The sequence below is a fragment of the Podarcis cretensis genome, assembly GCF_951804945.1.
Source record: "Podarcis cretensis genome assembly, chromosome: 2".
Taxonomy (NCBI): domain Eukaryota; kingdom Metazoa; phylum Chordata; class Lepidosauria; order Squamata; family Lacertidae; genus Podarcis; species Podarcis cretensis.
Genome location: NC_137171.1, coordinates 66,135,335 through 66,150,803, shown reverse-complemented (window position 1 = coordinate 66,150,803; position 15,469 = coordinate 66,135,335). Strand labels below are relative to the sequence as shown.

The window sequence follows — 15,469 nt, the reverse complement described above, 5'->3', positions numbered from 1 at the left end:
CCCGCTCGGCAGTTCTCTGCGCCACCCCACCTCAGGTTGATCTTCCCACCAATAAGAGCCGCCTGTGCCAAACCCTGAGAGGGACCCCTCTGGGGAGCTAGTCTCCGGCGCCGTGTCCTCCTCTGAAGAGAAACCCCGGAACGTGCTGGCTGAAAGTGTGGGTGTGAAAAGATATTCGTCAAAATACTCCTCCGGCATGGGCCTGTGTGGGAAGAGTGCATGGAACTCGTCTTTGAGGTAGTGCTCCTCCACCGCATAGTACGGTACCCAGCTGTTGGCGCTGGCCGGGGTACCTTCCCTTGCGAGGAGATATTCAACCCCCTCTTCCCCCCATCTTGAGTCCAAACTCTCCGTGACCTCGTTGAGCGGCCCCGCCCTCGGCGACCCCCCTGTCGTGGGTGCGTCTCTAAGTGGGCTAGGAGCTGTCCCTGGCGCCTGAAACCTGTGAGGTGCCTTGTAGGGCGTGAGCACCGATCTATGAAAGACCGGGTGCATTCTGGATCCCTCCCGTAGTGTCAACCGGAAGGCCACTGGGTTGATCTGTGCCTCGACTTGGTAAGGGCCTAGCTGCTTGTGTCCGAGCTTTTTCTTAGCTAAGGATCTAGCCGGCACTGCCTGGGCTACTAACCAGACCCAGTCCCCTACCCGTATGTCCTCCCCAACTCTCCTGTGTCTGTCTGCCTGCATCTTGTACACGTGTTTTGCTAGCTCCAACTGCCTTCGGAGCTGTTCATGGACCTCCTGTAACTCCTCTGCCAATGCCTCTGCTCCCTGCGGCTCCCCTTCCCCCTCTTTCTCTAAGCCCGGGAAGGTCCTGGGATGTCGCCCATTGTTGGCGAAAAACGGTGTCACCCCCGTGGACATGTGTTTCGTGTTGTTGTAGGCAAACTCGGCCAGCGGTAGGTAGTCCACCCAGGTCGAGGGCTGCTAGTTCGCGTAGCATCTCAGGTACTGCTGCATGATGGCGTTGACCCTCTCCGCTTGTCCATTGGTCTGCGGGTGTCTTGCCGACGCTAGGTTGACCTTGACGTTCAGGATCCCCATCAGCTTCTGCCAGAAACTCGAGATGAACTGGCGCCCCCGGTCGGACAGGATAGACCGTGGCAGGCCGTGCACCTTGAACACGTGGTCTATGAACAGCTTGGCTGTCTGTTCCGCTGTGGCTACCTTCGCGCAAGGAATGAAATGCGCCATCTTGGTGAACATGTCGACTACCACGAGTACTGCTATTTTGCCCCTCGAGCTGGGCAGATCAGTGACAAAGTCCAAGGCCACCCTCTCCCACGGTTCGGACGGGGTCTGTACAGGTTCCAACAGTCCCGCTGGCGGTCTGTGTACTGGCTTGGCCCTTTGGCATGTGTCGCACCTCGTGACGTAATCCGCAACTTCTCCCCGCATCTTGGGCCACCAAAAGTCTCTGGCTACTAATTCCACCATCTTGTCCTTGCCGAAATGTCCGGCGCTGGGTGCGTCGTGTAGCTGTTGCAGTACTCTCGCGCGGAGTTCATCTCCCGGCACGTAGATGGCCCCTTTGTGGAGGAGCAGTCCGTTGCGCATCTGGAACTCGTCGTCCTTCGCTGTGCCACTGCGCACCTCCTCCATTTGGATCGTGCGAAGGAATCCGTTCGAAGCTCGCGCCGTATTGCTTCCAGGTCCACGGTGGCCGAAGCGCATGCCCACACCTTAGGTGCGAAAATGTGTTTGGCCGCTACCGGTGCTGCTTCCTCCAGATACTGCGGCTTCCTGGATAGCGCATCAGCCATGATGTTGTTGTCTCCGGGGATATATTCTATCCTGAAGTCGAAATCCGCAAAGAACTCCGCCCAGCGGATGTGTCTCTGGTTCAGGAACCGTGCCGTGCTCCAGTATTCCAGGTTCTTATGGTCCGTGTGAACTTGCACTGTGTGTTTGGCTCCGATGAGGAAGTGCCGCCACGCCTTGAAGGCTGCATGAATGGCCAGCAACTCTCTGTCCCAGATGGTGTAGTTCTGCTCCGACTTGCTGAGTTTCCTGGAGTAGAAAGCGCACGGCCTCCAATCCCCTTGCGGGTCTTGCTGCAACAGGACTACCCCCATGGCTCTGTCGGAGGCATCCGTCTCAACCCTCATGGGTCTGCTGGGGTTCACATGTAGCAGTTGTTCTTCGGAAGTGAAGAGACGCTTGAGTTTCTGAAAGGACTGCTCTGCCTGCTCCGTCCAGATGAACAACTTCTTCATGGAGCTGAGGGTGTCCGTGATGGCCGCCGTCTGCATAGCGAAAAGCTTGATAAACTTGCGATAAAAGTTGGCAAAGCCGACAAACTTCTGGACCTCCTTCCGATTGCGCGGGCTTTTCCAGTCCAGTACCGAGCGTACCTTGGCGCTGTCCATGGCGATTCCCTTGTCGGACAGCTTGTAGCCCAGGAAATCCACCTCCGTCATGTCGAACTGGCACTTCTCCAGTTTGGCGTAAAGTCTGTGCTCCCGTAGTCTTTGCAGGACTTCCTTGACATCTCTCTCGTGAGCCTCCTGCGATTCCGAGAAGATCAGAATGTCGTCCAGGAAGCAGACGCACTTCTTGTAGAGGAGCCCCGCTAACACGTGATGCATGAAGGCTTGGAAGCAGTGGGAGCCATTTTGTAAACCGAACGGCATAACCCTATATTCATAGGTGCCCAAGGGCGTAAACATGGCCGTCTTCCACTCGTCGCCCTCCCGCATGCGTATAAGATTGTACGCCCCTCGTAGATCCAACTTGGTGAAGATGCGTCCCTTCCTCACCGTCGTGAGCAAGTCGTCAATCTTGGGCATCGGGAAAGCCATGGGCTTGGTTTTCGAGTTCAAGATTCTGAAATCAACTACCAACCTCTTTTGGGGCGTGTCTTTTTTCTTCACGAAGAACACAGGACTGCCCCCCACTGCTTTGGATTCCCGGATGAATCCCCGCTTCAAGTTGTGATCTATGAACTCCCTGAGCTCTTGCAGTTCGTCTTCAGACATGGAATACAATTTTCCCGTCGGCAGCGTCGCCCCCGGCAGGAGGTCAATCTTGCAGTCGTAGGGTCTGTGGGGAGGCAGCTTGTCCGCTTCCTTCTCGCAGAAGACCTCCAAAAACGCCTTGTACTTGTCGGGTACCACTTGCAGCATGCCCAGTTGTAGCTGTGGGTCATCCTCTTGCCCCTCGTCTTCCTGGTTAGTCATGATGCAATGTTCTGTGCAGTAGGAGGAGCAGAAGGTCAATTTACGCTGGTACCATGCCAATTCTGGGCTGTGCCTGTCCAACCAGCTCATGCCCAATACTATGGGCGTGTCTGGCAGGTGGGTGACATTGAAGCTGATGCCTTGCGGTGATTTCCAATTCGCATCACCATTGGCGGCGTTTGCGGTACCACCTGTCCCCCCAGCAATTCTCTTCCATCGACTGTCACTACTTTTAGGGGCATCGTGGCAGGCAGGAGCGCTATGCTATGTTGCTTGATGAAATCCACTCTTATAAAGTCTGCATTGCTACCAGAGTCAATGGTAATAGGGACTTCCATGGTGAGCCCATTGGGAAGCTGGAGTGCTGCGGTGAGCTGCACCACTGGTTTGGGCGGGAGGGGGTCTGTGGGCTGTAAGATTCCTGGGGAATGCTTCACTGACTCGTCTGGCTGGGCCCCAGTGGCTCTGCTTCCAGCCAGACTTCGTCGTTTCCCTGCTGTGGGTTCTCTCTGCTGAACTGCTTCTGTTACTGTTGCTGAGGCTCCAGTGTGCTTGTGGAGCCTCTGGGGGCACTCTTTTGCCATGTGCTGAGCACTGTCGCAGATGTAACACTTCCTGTTCCCTCTAGGAGGCTTCACTTTGGCTGCTCCCGGTGTTAGGGCTCTGGTTGCTGACTGAGCCTTGGCACCACCTATCTCCATCGGCTCCTCTCCCCCTCCCAGTGGAGGTGTGGATTGAGCGCGCGCTGAGTCCCTGGGAAAGAAGGGAGGTGCTCTCGCTGGTGTGCGTCCCCAACGCCCTTCGTCTTTGCTCCAGGGACGTTCTTCCAGACGCACCCCAATCGTCAGCGCTCTCTGGACAACTTCTTGAGTGCTCTGGGGTCTCTCCCCCCTTGCGATTTCGTCTTTCACAGCCCCGTTCAGCCCCTCCCAGAACAGGTCCCTGACAGCCGCTGAATCTTTTTCCCATCCCAGCGCGTTGACCAATGCAAAAAAGCGGGAGTGATATTGCCTCACAGTGGCTCTGCCTTGTTTCAATCCATGTATCTCTTTTCTGGCGACATCTACATCTATCGCTGATAAAAAACAAGCATCCATTGCCTTAATGAAGGCATTCGCGTTTTGGAGGGCTGGATCATTATCTCTCCACAGATTGCGCAACCACGCTTTAGCTTCTCCATGGAGATGCGTTAGTATGAAGCCTACTTTCTCCTGCTCATCTCTAAAGTCCTTCTCCAGTAACTTTAGCGCAAAAATCACGTCTGCTCTGAAGTTAGGATAGTGCTGCAGACTCCCATCGAAATGAGACACAAGGCTGCCTCCTCTCTTTCCCAGCCCAACCCCCTCTGGTCTGGCTCCCGGTAGCCCCTGTTAAGTCAACATTTCCAACCTGGCTTGCAGATCCTTGCAGACAGCAGCTGCTTCCTCTTCTCTCCTCCTGGACGCTAGTATTTCTGCGTTAAGTTGTGTCACTGCGTTTTGCAGGGCTGCCATTTGTTCTTCGGTAGTCATCTTGTGCTGCTTTCGTGAGCTCGCGAAGTACCAATCTTCGCCCCTCGCTGCGTCCACTCACGTTGCGAGGTTTTTAGTGAGACGGGACTTACTGTCAGAGCTGCCTCTAGGTCCCAGCTCACAGAGGACCAACGCTAGGCTGTAGTAATGTACAAAAGTCTTTATTGAAGTTCAGTTTCCATTTCAAAGCCACAGCATGCAGCCCTATGTCTTAAACCCTAGATCGGCGAAGTCCCGTCTGAGTCTCCTCCCCTATGACACCAGTTTAAGATCCTAGCCCTGCTCCACCTTTTACGCTGCTCTCTCCTCCTCTGGGTCCTCCTGCCCGCTGGGGCATTGCCCTTTCTGGACTCTTCCGACACTGAGTCACTTAGCTCCTCCCCCTCCCTCCGGCGGGCTTTAGGACCCGGTTCCCAATCCTCATTCTCTGCTGTCCCGCGCTCCTGTACATTTGAACTTGCCTCTCGCGCCAGCCCAGTGACCTTTCTCCTAACCGTTACAGTACTTCGGTCACTGCTTCCCTCTTCCAGGACACTGGCCGGATCTGACCTCTCCTCCGTTGTCCGACTTTCTGATGGAGGCGTGGTCAGCCCTGCCTTATCTTCTCTCCCTGGTGGGGAATGCACTGGCCCCGATCCTTGGGACTCTTCCCCCCCACTCTGCTCTGGTGGGGAAGCTGGTCCTGATTGATTTCCAGCTACTGCTCTGGGAGTCCCTGCTGCCCCCTTGCTCCTGGGGCATTCCCCTTGGGAACCCCCTACCCCTGGCCACTGGCGCCCCCTTCTGTGAATCTTCCGATTCGCTGGAGAGGCTCATGGAATCCCTCGGTCCACTGTCCTCTTCTCCTACACTCCCCTCGGATTCTTCCCCTTCGCTCTCCATCTCCTCTCTTCCCTGTGCCTCTGCTCCTGAGCCCCTGACAACTCCTTTTTTATATAACTACTTGCTAGATTCCCATATTCTGTGTCTCTCATTCTCTCCATTTTTTGGCTTATTGACATTGAATATGTCCTTGTGTTTTCTTGTATTCTCAGGTATGGAAGTTCTGGGATTTGATGAAGATAGCTGCCTTTATACTGTGTCCTGCCCTGCTCATGTTTGTTGCTTTCAGGAACTCATTCACATGGTAAGTCCACCATGTCCCTGGAGCTCAATAATGGTTTTGACCAAAAGGAAAGCAGTAACTACTACTGTCACAGGATCTCTTTTGTGTTTCAGGCACCTGGAGAAATTCTGGGGAGCCTCTGGCTTGTTCTGGCAGACTCAGTGGGAGAACTTGTACCATCTCCTAGGGAGAAATGAATGGGCGATTTTCATAGTTTGTGAGTCACTTTGAACTGAAGTCAGTTATTGTCTGTGTTTTTAATGGCTCTTTCAATTCTGTTAGTATTTAATTCCATTTTAATAATGGTCTTTTCTATGTTTTTAACTTGTTCTATTTTATCTGTGTAAGCTGCCTGAGTCTCAAATTGGGGGAAAAGGCAGAAATAGTAATACTTATAATAGTAATAATAAGCTCATTTCTTATCTATGTAAAAGGGTGGTTTTGAATATAAAAGTATTCCTGTAATATAATACCTTGTCATAACTGTTCACCATTGGGCGTGTGCCCCATTGAACCCAAGCTTGCTGATACATAAGTTAGGCAAAACGTCCTGATTGACCAGTAATACATACTGTCCCTATTCCTCCTTTCCTTCACAACATGCAGAGTTATGTGAAGTGACTGAATTTAAAAGTTTGGGGCTATGGTCAGGGCACAGATTAACTCTCCAACCCTTCATTAATTCTAATTTTATTGGAACTTTATGGTGCCTCACACCCTACAAACTCACAACAGTACTCTGCCTACTGATATAACACTCGTCGTTCATGGAAGGAAGTTGGGAGTCATTTTGGACTCACAGCTGTCCATGGAGGCGCAGATCAATTCTGTGTCCAGGACAGCTGTCTACAATCTCCACCTGGTATGCAGGCTGAGATCCTGCCTGCCCACAGACTGTCTCATCAGAGTGGTATGTGCTCTAGTTATCTCCCGCTTGGACTACTGCAACGTGCTCTACGTGGGGCTACCTTTGAAGGTGACATGGAAACTACAACTAATCCAGAATGCGGCAGCTAGACTGGTGACTGGGGGCGGCCGCCGAGACCATGTAACACTGATTCTGAAAGACCTACATTGGCTCCCAGTACGTTTCTGAGTACAATTCAAAGAGTTGGTGCTCACCTTTAAAGCCCTAAACAGCCTCGGCCCAGCATACCTGAAGGAGCGTCTCCACCCCCATCGTTCTGCCTGGACACTGAGGTCCAGGTCTGAGGGCCTTCTGGCGGTTCCCTCACTGCGAGAAGTGAGGTTACAGGGAACCAGGCAGAGGGCCTTCTTGGTAGTGGTGCCCACCCTGTGGAACGCCCTCCCATCAGATGTCAAGGAAATAAACAACTATCTGACTTTTAGAAGACATCTAAAGGCAGCCCTTTTTAAGGAAGTTTTTAATTTTTGATGTTTTGTTGCTGTATTATTATTATGGGTGGGGTATAAATAATAAGGTTGTTGTTGTTGTTGTTATGGTGCTGCATCTCACCAAGGAACCTTTTGCATCTCTTCCTATGTAGCCCACTGGTATAATGCAAATAGCAGGGGAACTTGTGGCCTTCCAGAGCAGGGGTCAGCAAGGTCTACCTCGCCTGAGCTGGTTCACTTCAGTAGATCCCTCCATGGGCTGCATCACGCACAATTTCCAACATCTGCGTTATGCGCAGATGCAATTTTCGGCGCTGCGTCGGTTTAGCGCAGCATGCGGGGACTCACCAAGCGGGCTGCTCGTGGGCCAGTTAAGCGACCCCTGTGGGCCACTTGTGGGCCTTAGGTTGCTGACCCCTGCTCCAGAGGATGTTGGACCACAACTCCTATCAGCCCCAGCCAGCATGGCCAATGCGCAGGGAGTTGTACTCCAAGAATATCTGTAGGGCCACAAGTTCCCTACTCCTACTATGAAGCATCAGGCGTGAACGTAAGAGTCTCTAGCAACGTAAGCTCTAGCAATTGCTCAAGTGAAAGCCACAATGAAATTCAGTCGACAAAAATAGAATTAGTCTCTCCCTTCCGCTTGTCCATTTGAACAACATCTATGACTGTGGTCTCTTCCCATGCCGCTCATTTCCTGCTCTTATCCTTTTCTTATTGAGCTGCTGTCCTCTGGTTAGGAAGTTTAGGTTCCATCTCTTGTGTCTGAGCCCAAAAGAAGCCCTCCTGTCCCCATTCACTATTTCCCTCTTCTTGTACTACAGGCACTGGAATAATTCCTGCCCTGGTTTTCTGGAGCTTCAGTGGAATCTTGATGGTAGCAGATGTGACTGGGAAGCCGAGTTTCATCACCCAATACCGCATTCAGTCGGGAAAGAATGATCCTGTGGGTATTTTTTTGCACAAATATGGCAGCCCTGTGTTTGTTTGTTCTGAGTGGGAGCTGTTGATTCCTCCCCATCACAGATAGCCTTTCTAGCCTTTGTCAGGGGATACATCCAGCAGTTTAAAATATGTTGATTTGGGTAGATATCATTTTGTTATTTTTATCTGTTTCTCCAGGAAGTGTCTTCTTCCCTTCGTTAGCTCTGTGCAATAGCGTAGACTGAGGATAGAAAGTGATTGGCCCAAGGTCACATTCAGAGTGAGCTTCAACTCCCTGCATAGGCCCTATGGAATAAAAATGTTTTCAGCAGGCATTTAAAAATTGGAACGGAAGGCGGTGGCATTTTTAGTGACTGCTAGTTATTCTAACATTTTCTTTATAGTGGTGGGTAAATTTATCGTCCCAATTGTCCTAACAGAAGATGCACCTTCAATAAAATAAGAGAACTGTTTCCCAGTCCCACAAAAAAAGCATCAGTGTTGTTCCTGTGCCTTTATCCTAATTGCTCCACAAGGACCATGAAGCCTGAATATGCAGTGACTGAAGATTTAGAACTTACCGTATTTTTCGCTCTATAACATGCACCTGACCATAACACGCACATAGTTTTTAGAGGAGGAAAACAAGAAAAAAAATATTCTAAACGAAACAGTGGATGTATGATTTTTGTGGTTCATGCTGTGGCCACAGACATGTGATCTGACGGTGAGTTTGGGGTAGCCCAATGCAAAAATCCTGAGGATCCATGTGGATCTGTGCTTTGTAACCACGTTTTTGCACCACTGCGGCCCCAGGCAACAGTGGGTGCGTGATTTTTTTGGTGCAAGCTGTAGCCATGGACATGCTATGTGATCTGATGGTGAATTTGGGGTGACCCAGTGCAAAAATCCTGAGGATCCATGTGGATCCGTGCTTTGTAACCACGTTTTAAGTGGGGAGGGAAGGAAAAGCACTCAAGGGATAAGGAACACGTGTGGGGTGGGTGGAGAAGGATGCTGTTAATAATGCAGAAGAGGGGTATAAGAGGAGAAGGCTCTTATAGGAGGAGTGGGGAGGAGAGAGGGACAGAGAGCCTGCTTGCGAAAAACTTTGCTGCTATTTAGCGAGTGGGGAGGAGAGAGGGACAGAGAGCCTGCTTGCTTTAAAGGAGCCAACCGGACAGGAGCCGCTTACACTTGTGTAAGCGGCTCCTCTCCTCTCCTCTCCCGCTTTGCTCCTTTAAAGCAAGCAGGCTCTCTGTCCCTCTCTCCTCCCCACTCAGTGGCTCTTCTCCTGCTTTGCTGTTTCAAAGCGAGCCACGGGGAGGAAAGGAAGGGGAACCATGGATCCTCTGCTCACGACTGCAGCAGATCCCCCCGCCATCCGTAGGCATTCGCTCCGTAACACGCACAGACATTTCCCCTTACTTTCTAGGAGGAAAAAAAGTGAGTGTTATGGTGCGAAAAATACGGTAAAGCCTTTTTATTTGGCAAGTAGAGAGGAAAAGCCACTTCAAGCCTCTAACTGTAGCCAAGAGTCTTCCAGGCTTGCAGAATGTTGCTCCCAGCATAGGCGGTGCTGTTCCACATTTTGACCCAGGTTCATTTTGCCTCTCCCCCTAGGTGGACAGAAAAAAACTGCAGAATGCCATACGAACAGCCCTGTTCAATGATTTTTTCATCTCTCTGCCCATGATTATCCTCATGCTCCCTATCATGAAATGGAGGGGGGAGCCATGCAGTTTGCACTTGCCCACTTTCCATAGGTTTCTTCTCGAGCTGGCAATCTTTACGCTATTGGAGGAAATTCTCTTCTATTACTCTCACCGGTAAGGCGCACATTACATTGAGGTAACATGCTGGGCTCCCCTCCTGGGAGAGCCAGTGTGGTGTAGTGGCTAAGAGCAGTGGACTCGTAATCTGGTGAACCGGGTTCGATTCCCTGCTCCTCCACATGCAGCTGCTGGGTGACCTTGGGCCAGTCACACTTCTCTGAAGTCTCTCAGCCTCACTCACCTCACAGAGTGTTTGTTGTGGGGGAGGAAGGGAAAGGATAATGTTAGCTGCTTTGAGACTCCTGAAGGGGAGTGATAAAGCGGAATATCAAATCCAAACTCCTCCTCCTCCTCTTCTTCTAACGTGCAGTATTCTACAGGCTAGATTTAGACTGGCATTTTAAGGCTCCAGTTTCCACGCCTTCAAAAAAGTTATTTTCTAGTTAAACATAGCTAACAGGATGCAATAGATTAGATAGTGGTGGTGGTTGTTTTACTGAAGTGTAGTTGCCACAATTGCACATGTATTGTGAAGTAATCATGCTGTTATCCCCATCCCCTTGTATTTTCTCGAATCTAATGCTCACCTTTTTAAGTCAAATTACATTGCGAAAATTAAGGTGCGTATTAAATTCGATGGCACATTTACATTCGCCAGCAAATACCTTTTTTGGCTTTAAGGTTCCGAAAATTGAGGTGTGCATTAGATTTAATTGTGCATTAGACTCGAGTAAATACGGTAGCTGCCTTGCATGGTGCCTCAACACCAGCTGTTCTGCCCACAGATAAAATATGGCACATTGTCTCTGCTTCTTCACCTGCAGGCTTCTTCATCACCCTCTCCTATACAAACACATTCATAAAAAGCACCATGAATGGACCGCTCCTATTGGTGTAGTTTCTATCTATGCTCATCCAATTGAGCATGTGGTAAGTGGCACAACTGGCAGCTGAAGGAAGTCTAATGAACCATTGCAACACCAGAGCTGCATGGCTTAATAAAGTTTTGGATTAGGTAATATTGGCAAAACAACATCTTATTTAAGCAGCTTACATATATTGGCGGGATGCAGGTGGCGCTGTGGGTTAAAGCCTCAGCGCCTAGGATTTGCCGATTGAAAGGTCGGCGGTTCGAATCCCTGCGGCGGGGTGCGCTCCCGCTGCTCGGTCCCAGCGCCTGCCAACCTAGCAGTTCGAAAGCACCTCCGGGTGCAAGTAGATAAATAGGGACCGCTTACCAGCGGGAAGGTAAACGGCGTTTCCGTGTGCAGCTCTGGCTCGCCAGATGCAGCTTTGTCACGCTGGCCACGTGACCCGGAAGTGTCTCCGGACAGCGCTGGCCCCTGGCCTCTTAAGTGAGATGGGCGCACAACCCCAGAGTCTGTCAAGACTGGCCCGTACGGGCAGGGGTACCTTTACCTTTACATATATTGGCAAGTGTCTGTTCTGGGAAAACTGGTTGCCCTTGATAAAATATTATTGAAAAAATAATTACCTCCTGCGAAAGAAATTTCAAGTAGGTTTTGAAATATTTTTAGTAGAAATACTGCAATTCTGTGTTAACTAAAAATTTCCTTGCATAATGAAGTAAAAAAATTGAGTTTTGTTGATTATTGATAGTAAAGCACCTCTTGACGGTTAAGTCCAGTCAACGGCAACTATGGGGTGCAGTGCTTATCTCCATTTTCAGGCTGAGGGAGCCGGTGTTTGTCAGCAGACAGCTTTTCTGGGTCATGTAGCCAGCATGACTAAAATGCTTCTGGTGCCCAGAACACCATGATGAGTGCCAGAGTGCATGGAAACGCTGTTTACCTTCACGCTGCAGTGGTACCTATTTATCTACTCGTGCTGGTATGCTTTTGAATTCCTGGGTTGGCAGGAGCTGGGACAAAGAAACAGGAGCTCACCCCATTGCATGGATTCAAACTGCTGACCTTACTATCAACACCCCCCGAAAGGCTCAGTGGTTTAGACAATTGCTAAGTGCTCATATAAAAAAAATAAAATGTTCCAATATACCTCTGCATAGGCATAAAATCTGTATAGACTGCACAGAGACCACAGAAAAGAATGTTCTTGGCTGTGAATCTTCTTCTCAGAGACATTTCCGTCTGCTTCAGGAAAGTTCCTATGAGGTGCCAGTCAGACATTCCCATTCACTGACCACAGTGGAATGAGAGAGACGCAGGATGACTCTCAAAACCACCTCTGCTTTATAACCAAAATGGTACGGTCTAGGTGTAGGACTCTACTTTAAGGCAAGGTGGAACTAAAGGTAAAGGTAAAGGACCTCTGACAGTTAAGTTCAGTCATGAATGACTCTGGGGTTGCAGTGCTCATCTTGCTTTACTGGCCGAGGGAGCCGGTGTTTGTCCGCAGTTTTTCCAGGTCATGTGGCCAGCATGACTAAGTTGCTTCTGGTGCAACAGAACACCGAAACCTGAGGAGCGCATGGAAACACCGTTTAGCTTCCTGCTGGAGTGGTACCTATTTATCTACTTGCATTTTGATGTGCTTTCGAACTGCTAGGTTGGCAGGAGCTGGAACAGAGCAACGGGAGCTCACCCCGTCACTGGGATTCAAGCCGCCGACCTTCTGATCGGCAAGCCCAAGGCTCAGTGGTTTAGACCACAGTGCCACCCGCGTCCCTAGGGTGGAACTACTGTCCCTTAAAATATACAAACAAGTTTAAGTACTGCATTTCCCATTCTTTTCTTAGGAGACCTTAGTTGTCTGTTTGGGGATATTAAAAAGTAGTTTTATTGCAGGTGGGACTCCTTTAGCCAGCAAGGATAGCAGTACTAATTATTGAAAACCCTCTGCAGTGCACTTCTGCCAGGGAGCTAGAAGCTGCCTCGAGTATCTCAGGAAAACTGGGAGGAACTGAATGACTCAGCTGGATGACCTAATGGGTGAAAGACCAGAAGGTAGCTGACTACAGATGGTCTTTGGGGGAACAGAAGAGAGATAGTGGAAAGGGGTGGGGAGAGCTGAAGTGTGAACATTCTCAAGGACCTCTCTAAGCCACTGCTTCTGACTGTCCATATCCACAGGGAAGGGGGCTAAGAGAACTGGTCCGCCCATTTGAGTTGGAACAGCTTTCCTTATTGAGTAAGGTGACTATTTCTAAAGTGACTCATCTCACCCTAGGAGAATTACGCAGCAACTTAGGTGATCCTGTAAGAACCTGTCTCTTTTGACTGTTTTAAAAAAATCGGAGGGGTTACAGGAATCATAGAATTAAAGAGTTGGAAGGGACCCTGAGAATCATTTATTTTATTTATTTTTTTAAAATAATATTTATTCCAGTTTTAAAAATTACAAAAGAAAACACTAGATTAAGCAAGAAAAAAACAAGACCATGTATACAGACAAGCAAAAAAAACCCCAGAAAAATACAATTAAGAAAAAAAAAAAGAAAAAAGAAAAGGAAAAAAAACCAAATCAAACCTTCCCATAACTTATTTTCCATTTGCTTATTTCCTTGACCTCCTCACACCTCCCTTTTTTGTATTCTAGCTCAATTAGATATTTCAGCAAATCCTTTCCATCTTTGTTTTTATCCCAATAATTTATCTTAACATACTGTAATTTTACACTCTCTTCTTTCACCAATTAACTATCCATTTTTACTTAATCCTTTATATCATTTCTGCTAAAAACACATAACTTCATTCCAACATCCTTCTAACATTCCTTAATTTTACAATGTTTCTGTAAATAAACTTTAAATTTCTTCCAATCTTCTTCCACCAACTCTTCTCCTTGGTCTCGGATTCTGCCAGTCATTTCCGCCAATTCCATATAGTCCATCACCTTCATCTGCCATTCTTCCCGGGTGGGTAAATCTTGTGTCTTCCAGTACTTTGCAATGAGTATTCTTGCTGCTGTTGTAGCATGCATAAAGAAAGTTCTATCCTTCTTTGACACCAATTGGCCGACCATGCCCAGGAGAAAGTCCTCTGGTTTCTTCTGAAAGGTATATTTAAATACCTTTTTCATTTCATTATAAATCATCTCCCAGAAAGTCTTAATCCTTGGGGGACCCTGAGGATCATTTAATCCAAAACCCTGCATTGCAGGAATAAGCAGCTGTCCCATCTGGCAATCGAACCTGCAACCTTGGTGCTATCAGGACCACGCTCTAACCAACTGAGCTATCCAGAATGATTTCCTTTTCCTCTGCTACCTCAAAAGGGATCTCTCACAACAGGCTGAGAATAGATGACATATGTCAGACAAAAATAAGTAATACGAGCCAATCATGGTTCTGGGAATAAGATGGTGTAAAATAAGGCATACAAAAGGTAGCCCTACTAGTCTCCTGTTCCCGCTTATGGACTTCAATTGCTACTCACCCACCCTGGCATATCAACGAAGTATGAGGGAGACCAGGCCTACGGTTTTTCCTTCCATTAATTTGACACGGCTTCCTCTTTCACATTAGCAAGTGCCCAGGGCAGAACCAGGTTAGCACTAAAGCACTTTTGGAGCGGGGGAGTAACGTCAAAGGAGATTTGCAACCAATATGCAGCGTCAGATGTTAAAACGCCCAGCAGATCTCTTTGAATAAACCCTTTTATCTGCACATAGAATATATATGACACTCAAAGCACCAGCTTTTCAACAGTGGAGCATCAATCTTTGAAGCTCACCACCCTCTGTTTAGGAATATTTTCTGTGTACATGTTCACCATTATGAATCTGCACTTATATTCCAGGTTTCCAACATGCTGCCTGTGATGACTGGCCCAATCCTCATGGGATCTCATGTTACATCCATCATGGTTTGGCACTCCCTTGCCTTTCTGGCCACCACCATTTCTCACTGTGGCTACCATTTACCTTTCCTGCCCTCACCAGAGTTCCATGACTATCATCACCTCAAGTAATTAGATTTTGTTCTTACAGGCCACATTTCCCTCACTCAGAATGGGGACCGGGGGGCGGGGGCGGGGGCGGGTTGATGCATACAGCTGCTGAAACGGACTTCACTTAATTTTGTCAGCATTCTTAGGACCATTGTCTAAGCCTTGGCTGAAGTTCAACACACAAGATTCTAACTTTTCACCACAGCATCTCTGTAATATCTATTCTAATGCTTTCCATACCCCCTCCCCCCCAAACCCACTATTATCCTAGCATATGAAAGTACTCAAAATCTTCAGGCATATCTTGTTTTCTGGGGTGGGGGTGGGGAAAATACTCTTCTGTGCTCTGTGCTCAGCTACTTATTGTGGCTTTATGTAACTGGTCTCACGCTGCCAGAAATGAATTTGGTCTAGGCAAACTTTATTGCTATCTATGGGATGAAATATTCCCCAACAGGCACTCATATAAATATTACCTCTAAGACAATCTGTGGCCCTCCAGATCACTGCCAATTCCCATCAGCACCAGCCAGCATGGCCAATGATCAGGGGTGGTAGAAACTGAGCTTCAACAATATCTAGAGGTCCACTGATTTCCTACTCTGGCTCTGTGAGTCACATTACAATTAAGTGTAGTGTTTCTACTTTCAATAACAGCAGTGTTTTACTCTTCCAATATGCTCTTTGCAACTAAAGCCATTGCCAGAGTTATTTGTGTTGGGGGTGGGGGAAGCAGCAATAGAAA

The 15,469-nt window shown here is 48.7% G+C and overlaps 1 protein-coding gene across 4 annotated transcripts in view; it reads left to right on the top strand.

Moving 5' to 3' along the window:
• FAXDC2 (fatty acid hydroxylase domain containing 2) overlaps window positions 1-15,469 on the top strand; it is a 46,883-nt gene that overhangs the window by 30,440 nt on the left and 974 nt on the right. For all 4 annotated transcript variants that reach the window (XM_079968300.1, XM_079968299.1, XM_079968301.1 and 1 more), the window contains 6 exons: window positions 5,725-5,816; window positions 5,909-6,012; window positions 7,979-8,100; window positions 9,702-9,907; window positions 10,678-10,783; window positions 14,575-14,741. In XM_079968300.1, the coding sequence (XP_079824426.1) occupies window positions 5,725-5,816; window positions 5,909-6,012; window positions 7,979-8,100; window positions 9,702-9,907; window positions 10,678-10,783; window positions 14,575-14,741 (797 nt within the window). The remainder of the gene's footprint in view (window positions 1-5,724; window positions 5,817-5,908; window positions 6,013-7,978; window positions 8,101-9,701; window positions 9,908-10,677; window positions 10,784-14,574; window positions 14,742-15,469) is intronic.